Source organism: Otolemur garnettii, unplaced genomic scaffold (assembly GCF_000181295.1).
Source record: "Otolemur garnettii isolate 467f Iridium unplaced genomic scaffold, OtoGar3 scaffold00068, whole genome shotgun sequence".
NCBI classification, from domain to species: Eukaryota; Metazoa; Chordata; class Mammalia; order Primates; family Galagidae; genus Otolemur; species Otolemur garnettii.
In genome coordinates, this window is record NW_003852463.1 from 10,106,743 (window position 1) to 10,115,194 (window position 8,452).

General features: G+C 52.5%; 1 protein-coding gene across 1 annotated transcript in view; it reads left to right on the top strand.

Annotated features, from left to right (window-relative positions):
* The first annotated feature begins 4,206 nt into the window (after positions 1-4,206).
* SPRED2 (sprouty related EVH1 domain containing 2) overlaps positions 4,207-8,452 on the top strand; it is a 132,278-nt gene continuing 128,032 nt past the window's right edge. Inside the window, exon 1 of the mRNA XM_003793461.3 lies at positions 4,207-4,837. Within this exon, the coding sequence (XP_003793509.1) occupies positions 4,812-4,837 (26 nt within the window). The 5' untranslated portion in view covers positions 4,207-4,811. The remainder of the gene's footprint in view (positions 4,838-8,452) is intronic.

Genomic DNA, 8,452 nt, shown 5'->3' on the forward strand with positions numbered 1-8,452 from the left:
CAAGCAGCCAGTGGAAGGACCCTATGCATAATCCATTCTTAAATGCACTAGGGCTTGTAAAGTTGTAAACTGAAACTCTAAAGGCAAAGCCTAAGCGGTTACATTTTCTGGAAAAGAATGTTTCCCAGCCCCGTCAATTATTTCCTGCTTTCTGCCGTTCCCAAAGACGCGGACATCCCCAACTTTTGATGGACCTATGCAATGACATTGAGCCTCTCTCCTACCTGAAGTGAGCACCTCAGGAAGCAGCGAGGTTGGCGTTTCATTCACAATACATAGAGTCAGGGAAGGAGGGAGGCGGGAGCAAGGGCCTTTCATCTCTACTATTTAAAATCCCAGCACTGCAGCTGAAAGGGAAAATGACCTGGGAGTGAACGGCATCGGGGATGAAGTATTGCACGATAACGGTACAACCCAGCGCGTCAGCGGCCCGCCTGCCGGCTATTTATACCATGCAGATTATGCAATCCGGCTGCAGCCATTCATACCCCGACTGGGACGCCGCGCGCCGCCGGGAGGGGGGGGGTCACCATTCCCGAGCGCCGGGTCAGTTTCTAAGTTTGCACAGTCCCCTGCGTTACGAGAGAGCTTGGGTTTCCATTCCTGCCAGCGGGTCTTGGGGAAGACAGCTGGGCTACAAACTCACTTGGCACACACGGCTGCTTATTCAAACATAATAATAAAGGCACCAGAGCTCCCGAACTGCCGCCAAGCAGCGCGCGGGGTTGGGCTCGGGCAGACCGGAAGGAACTGATAAACCAAGCGCTAATGACACCCCCTCCCGTCAGCGTCGGAAGTGTCCTGGGAGCGCTGGTCATTGAGAAATACCGAAGGGGCAGAGCTGGGGTGAGCCGAGGACAGGCCCCCGCGCAGCTGCGCGCGCCGCTCGGGGCGGGGGACCTGGGCACAGCGGTAGCAAAGGGCTCCTCCCGGCCGGCCGCGGCCGGGCCGCACAAACCTCGGGGCACCGCAGAGTCCTCCCAGGATCACCACCCCCCGTCCCCGCCCCTGGGAGAGGGGAGGGTGAGTGAATTTATCAGATCCCACCCTTGAGGAAATCTACACTCCCAGCCATACCGGACCTGCACTGACGGGAAGGGGCGAAGGACGAGAGGATTGCAGAGGAGACTAAAATGTCCGCTCCTGGCGCCCGAGCCGGGCGGGAGGGGGTGGGGGCCGCAGCCCGCTTCCCAGTGAAACAGGACCTGCGGGTCTACTGAGCATGCCCGTCCCGCAGCCGCGAAGGGTCGCTCCGGCTCCGCGCTCCGGGCTTTCCGGGCGGCCGGCTGGAGGGACCCGGGTGGGTGTGCTCCCCCGCCTCGGACTCTGAATTGAGAGGCCGGTAGGTGGGGGTTGTGCTGGACTCTCCGCTGGGTTTGCATGAAGTTGTAAGCAGATCGATATTACTTTTGAAGCTTTACGATCTTACTCGGAATCAACACTATTGATTTGATCGTGTTCAGAGCTGCTTGCACCCTGTTCCGCTGGTTGTGGGGAGAGAGAGAGGGATGTGGGTCCTTAGCTCTTTCAGCAATGTCACTAAATTAAAACCCTAAATCCGTGGCATCCCCTATTCTGGCAACAATCCCGTGGACTTTGATAACACCCTGATAGTCAGATAAATGAACATATCGGAGTTACTTGCCCAGTATTCTCATTTATCCTACCGAAGATGCTGGAGTCAGTAACTGACAGGGAGCATTGAGAGGTGACTTGCTAGTTTCCATAGAAAGGCCCATTTTGGGTGATGCACAAGGCAGGAAAGAACTGGAAAGCTTCATTTAGAGGAACATGAAGGATGAGGAGTGGAGCTTTTGGTAATCCAGCTGGCTAGAGAGAAGAAAGGGCTACAAGGAATCTCATACTAGGTACTTGCAGCAAGCGTGGTTAACACAGTACTTTTACTGTATAGCCCATACCCTAGGTTGTGGGGATTATTCTGACACAACACTGAACCCATGGCTCAGAGAACCTAAATACCTATCTGAGATGGCCTGGCTGGAGCAAATCTCAGCGGGGACTCTGTGACTCCTAGACCCTTGAATGTTTACCATTGCTCCCTGACTGCCTGGTCCACTGGCTGGGCCAGTCCCAGTGGTTCACTGCTATTAGCAGACAGCTTGGCTGAGTGATGATGACAACAATTCTGCCTGCTCCTAGAACCGGCCTGCCTGCAGAAATTAATAATCACCTCACCTGCCACCTTGCCATTTGGGCATTCTGAAATTAGAGGTGGAGCCAGAGAGATGCCCTTTGGGTGGATGATTTCAACAGAGATAAATGCCTGTGTTTGGGAAGTTCAGGAATGATGAAGAGCGGGATGTCTTTCAGCACCTCCAGGGAGAAGAGCAACAATGGCCAAAGGTGAAAACTGGGGATATAGAGAACTATGGGATCTTGGGTTTGTTAAGTACTTTCTCACAGACTCTCAGTGGCCTCAGAAACTGAGAAAGACAAGCTTGGCCTTGTTATTCCTGTTTTATAAAGAAACTGAAGAACTGCTAAAAGCCTAAGGTTCTCAGGGGCTGCTAGAAGAAAAACAGAACCCACCTCCTGTCTGATGCCCTTCTTACCACCATACATCACCAGCATCCAGCATCAAAAATGGGTGAACCCCAATCCATGTCCCCAGTGATAAGCACAAAGTGTAATGCAAACCACCAGTTTCTCCCTGACTCAAGGTGAAACTTGTAGCATTTCTGGTGCACTTGTGGCTCTCTATATGCATATACTATGTGTGTATATATACATATATACACACACACACGCACACACATATATATATATATATTTTAGAGACAGAGTCTCACTTTATCGCCCTCAGTAGATAGCTCACATTTGGCGATTCTCTTGCAAGTAGCTGGAACTACAGGCACCCACCACAACATCCAGCATTTTTTGTTGCAGTTTGGCCAGGGCCGAGTTTGAACCCGCTACCCTCAGTATATGCAGCGGTTTGAACTCGCTGCCCTCAGTATATGGGGCCGGCACCCTACTCACTGAGCCACAGGCGCCTTCCCCTTTTATGTATATTTGAGACAATATTTATTCTTCTCTTAATTTGCTCACTGGCTACTATTTAGTTAAAATCTCTGGGTTGTCTCTTGGTATATTCAGGAGGATGGAAAGGTCTACTATCCTTGGAGAGCAGGAAGGGGCAGGGACTTTGTCTCTTGCTTCCTACCGGGACCCCAGAAGAAATACCCAAGGGACACATAATTTGTGGGACCTATTACAAAATGAAAACCTAGAGTCCCTTGTTTAAAAATTATAAACAATTTCAAGACTGCAACAGCACAGCATGATACCAAGTGCTCATTCCTGTGTGGTGGCACAGGTTGCATACCCAGGAAGCTAGTCATGCCTATTGCCCAGACAGTGCTGCTTAGGAGAGCCTGGGTCCACCCAGGAAAAATAATTTAAGTAAAGGGGAAGCATCTCCTTGTGCCAAAGCCCATAGGGCTGGCAACCTCTGATCCAGTAACAATGGCCTTCAAGGGCCTGAGACAAGAGCTATCCTCCACCAATAAGAGAAAGAGACAATTTAAATATATATATATATATATATATGGGATTGCCTCAACATGAGAAATTCCATTCTTTCTACCGAAATGCAAACATTTCTGGTCTGTGTTGGGTTTATTTTTCTGTGTACATTACTTTAAAAATGCCCGTTTCCCTATCAGAAAAAAAATCACAAAATTCACGTGAAACTGAAAAGCCTCTGCCATTCAGAACCTTGGCAAAGTCTAACCCCCCTCCCTTCTGGTTGGGTTGGGGTGGAGAGACCAGACTCTGGCACCTGCACCACCTCTACCTTCCCACCTTAGGGTGGCGGCAGTTGTTCCTCTAAGCTCGAACTCCTCCAATGGCTTAACTTCATCCCCTCCCTTGAGCTGCTCATCTCCGACCCCGCTGCCCCCACCCCTGAATTTTAATCTAGGATTTGGAAGGAGGGAGGGGACAAAACGGGAGCCAGATGTGTACGAGTCCCCTGCTCCCGCCTCCTCCCTCCTCTCGGGCTTCCTAAAACCCGGAGCCTCGACCAAGGAGGATTCGGAGCCAGACAATCGCGGCGCAAACAACTCGGCTCCGCTGCTCCCCCGGGAGTGGAAGCCTGGAGGGAGGGAGAAAGGAAGCCGAGCGTGCTCGGTAGGCAGGACAAAGTTTTTTTTTTCGGTCGCAAGTAGGAAGCTTTTTGCACTCCACCACCTCTGGCCGCTGGGAAGACGTCATCGCTTCCGCCCTACTTCCTCCTCCTGTTGGCGGCGGTGAGAATCCAATATGGAGTAAATCGGTAGACTCGAGAGATGGGGCTCGGACGGGGCGCCCTGCACCGCCTCCCAGGCGCACCTCCCCCGACCGCCGACCGCTCCCCGGAACCGTGATTGGCCCGGCCCCCGGGGGCGACCCCAGACCGAGCCCCCAGCGGCCGGCCTGTTCCGCCTCCTCTGCAGTCCCCGCCGCTCCGAGGCGCGCTTGTTTTTCTCCTGCTCTCCCCCACCGTCGTCCCCTGCCCAAATATCGCCCCCTCCGCCAGCTCCTGAGCCCCCGGGCCCACAGTCCGCCTAGCCCCTCGGCGCAGCGGCGCACTCCACCAGCAGCTCGACTTTGCACCTCTTCCCCTAAACCTCACCCTGCGCCCCAGGCACTCCGCTTCCCCTTCTGCCTGCGGCGCCCCCTTCATCTCCAGCCGCCCCCCCCCCCAAATCAGGCGATCTCCGGAGATGTGAAGAAGGGGGGTGAGCGGACAGGAAGATGAAGGGAGCAAAGCTGCCCGCCGCGGGACAGGCGTCTAGGTGAACAAGAAAATGACCGAAGAAACACACCCGGACGAGTAAGTTTGGCTGCAGGGTGGGACGAGGGTGCCCCGAGGGGGCAGCGTGGGGGCCAGGGCTGAGGATGCGGGTGGGGACGCTGGTTGGGTGAACTTAGTGTGGAGTGCATTGACTCGCTGACCTGTCGGGGTGGAGACGTGAGACTTCTCTCCTAATTAAAGTGAGGAGGGGGCAAAAACTGCCTGGGGCCGGCGGTGGCACGCCTAGGGTCGGCTGGCTGGTGGCTGCTGCGGGGGCCAAGGGCGCGCGGGTGACCTCGGAGCGGTCCCCGCTCTCTTTCCGAGGACTCAGCCCCCCTCCCCCGAAATCCTCGGTGACTGAAGCAGAAGATCTGACACCCCCACTCCCGGGACCCGTGGGATTTTACATGGTGACTTTGTGACTCCCGCCCCGCCGCTCGCCCCGCAGTTGCTTTCCCAGCCCACTGGGGCCTAGGCTCCGCCATTTCGTTTTCTTGAATCGCTCTCATTTGCATACCACATTTTCATTCATAAAAAACGCGGCGGAACCAGGGGAGGACGGGCGCGGGTTGCGCGGGGGTCTGGTGCGCCCGGGTCCCCGCGCGAGCCGGCGTGCCGGAGCTGCCCGAGGAGTACCGCGGCGCGTGTGAGTGTGTGCACGCGCTTGTGGGCCGGCACACGCGCCTCGCGGGGTCGGGGCCGCTCGGGGAAGGTCTGAACGTGTGCGGCTGGGGCTGGCGGGAGCGTGTGGGGCAGCGCGCTGCCGGCGAGCTTGTGGGGTGTGTGTGTTTGTGTGTGGGTGCGCTCGCGTGTGCGCGTGCACGGGCGTGTGCCCGCCCCGCGGGCCCGAGGGGAACAATGCTCCGGGCGCTTTGCCGGAGGGACTCGGGGCCCCGCGGGGGACTTGTGCCCGTCTGCAGCCTCGAGCAAAGGTGCTGCGGCTTCCCGCCCGGATGTCTCAGAGTCCAGTTTGGCATTTTCCTTCCCCTGCCCGAGGCGTTTCCAGTCTAGGGAGCGACGGGGGCGGGGCCGCTGGGCTGGGCGCCTCAGATCTTCGGCCTGGGGTCCGAGCGGTCATCGCACGGCGACCGCCGCTACTTAGTGGCTGTGCCCGCCACCAGCCACTTTTTTTTTTTGTGAATAAGACGCTCTCCTTTATTGTCACATGACATCCCTCCCCTCCTCCCTTGCACATTCATAAATCCGGAGCATGCCTCGGCTCCTTTCATTCAGTACTGCCATTAGCCAAGGTAGCGGCGGCGCGGGCTTGGGCATAAGAGCCGGTCGGCAGCCTCCGGTTCGCGTCCTAGAGGGAGGCTCCGCACGTGTCTCTGCCCGGGGCGTGGGGGCTGCGGGCGGCGAGTTCTGGACGGCCCAGGTCTTTTGCCCCCCGCAAGTAAGACTGCAGGGAGGGGAAGTGACTCAGGGCTGGGCGACAGGAAGGCTTGTCTTTTGCAGCAGGTGACAGAATGTTGTGCTCCACTCTAAGAAATCTCACTTCTTTTTAAATGTCCCCTTTATCCTTTGGCGTCTGGTGTTGCCAGGCAGGGCGAGAGAGGGGGCCTGGTGTTTGGGAAAGGGGATTTCCTTCCTGTGGGTCCCCAGGGAATTCTGACTGCAGTAACCCCTGATCTGCCATGCATCGGGCATAGGAGATCCTGCCTGGTGTGCTTGTCGTTCTGTCCCACTGCATCTGTTGGTGTTCCTTTTTAAGATGTTTTGCTTTGTCTTCACAGACAGTATCTTGAAATGGTAAAATGCATAAAAAAGTTGCGCTTTAGGGCAGAAATATGGAGAAGGAACATGATGCTGAGCCTTGCTTCCTTATGCATTTGACCAGTAAACCAGTATTTTTAAGGGCCCTGGTTTATACTTGCACACACCAATAGCAGTGATAGCTGTGAGGAATGGTTGCTGTACCCTGGCCTGGCTAATTCTTGGAGAGGTTTGACCAATCCAACTCCACCTAGGGTTCCTAGTCCCCCCAACCCCAACCCCTTGGGAGTATAGGCCTGGCCTGGCCCTTTTGAGGGCAGCTTGTCAGCCTTGCATCCTTCCCCAACTGCTACCCAAAGGGTGGGATCACCAGGGAAAAATAAATATCTCCATTACAGGCTGTCAGAGCTGTTTTCTCTGCAGTTAGAAGCCCATCCGTGGAGGTTGAATGTTTGAGAACAGCTTCTGTTTCAGTTAGAGAATCATAAAATGTGGGAATCTTAGCCGCTGCAGAAATGAGCTTGTGGGGGTTACTTTTAATGTGATGACCTTGGCTTGTGACATGAAAAGGCTGAGAAGAAAGAGGCTGTAACCTGCCACTGAAGACCCTGCCAATTATGTTGTTCAGTGTTCTTATGTAATGACTCATCTGAAAAATTCCTTTCAAATTTTAGGGACAGGTTTCTAGCTCTGAGTTAACAGTTTGCTGTGATTGCTTTTTTTTTTTTTTTTTTTTTTTTTTTGTGGTGGTGGTTGTTTGCTGCCACTGTCTGTAAGCCTAGAGCTAAAATTATTGTTTGATTACAGGAGCCATGTTAGCTTATTTTTTTGCTAGATTTATTTACCCAGCCTCTGTATAAATTTTGATCTTCTATTTTCTCTTCTAATGGCTTTATGTTTGAGTTTTCTTAGATACCTTTTGGAACTAAGTAGGGCATGTTACTTGGTGACATCAAACTGGAGACCTAGGGGAGGTATATTTGTACTTTAGGGGAAATATTTTCTTGATAGTTCACATATAGGTAAGGTTTTTATTAAATGGTCCAGATAATTAAATATGTTACATTTAGCACCAGGATGCAATAAATCAGAATCTTGCAACTGTTAAAATTGTGCTTCATTTATAAAAAGTTTTTGGTTTTGTCTTTGTTCTTTTGAGACAGGGTCTCACCCTTTCCGCCCCCCCCTCGTGGAGCGCTATTTTCTAATGTCCTTTCCACATCAATTTAAAACTCGTCTAATAAACATGGTAATTCAGGTACTCATGTCTGCTCTTGTTGATGATGGTGCTAAAAGATAGCTTCTATATTGAAAATACACTGACTGTACATGTCAAGATTTACAATTTTACAGACATTTTTGTCATAACTTAAAAAGTATAGAACATCAGTAAACTATAAGAAGTGGTCTCTTTCATACAGAGCAGTGGGAAAAATTTCAAACCCTAAGTATATTGTCTATATCTTTAAAGCATTTGATTATGACTATGAATGGTGTGGAAATTTGTAAACAAACCCTTCAGCAACAAGCTATAACTCAGGAGACATTAGGCTGCCCATTCATTCAGCTTCTATTTTGTTCTTCTCATAAGCTCTTCTCTTTTCAGCTTTGCCCTCAGTCATATTTTTCCTGATGTCGACACAGGTTTCCCATTAATAAAAAAATGCTTAATTTTTTTTTTTTTTTTTGAGATAGAGCCTCAAGCTGTCGCCCTGGGTAGAGTGCCATGGCATCATAACTCACAGCAATCTTCAACTCCTGGACTTAAACGAGTCTCTTGCCTCAGCCTCCCAAGTAGCTGGGACTACAGTTGCCTGCCACAATGCCCGGCTATTTTTTGGTTGTAGTTGTCATTGTTGTTTGGTGGGCCTGAGCTGGATTCGAACCCGCTAGCTCTGGTGTATGTGGCTGGCACCTTAGCCGCTTGAGCTACAGGGG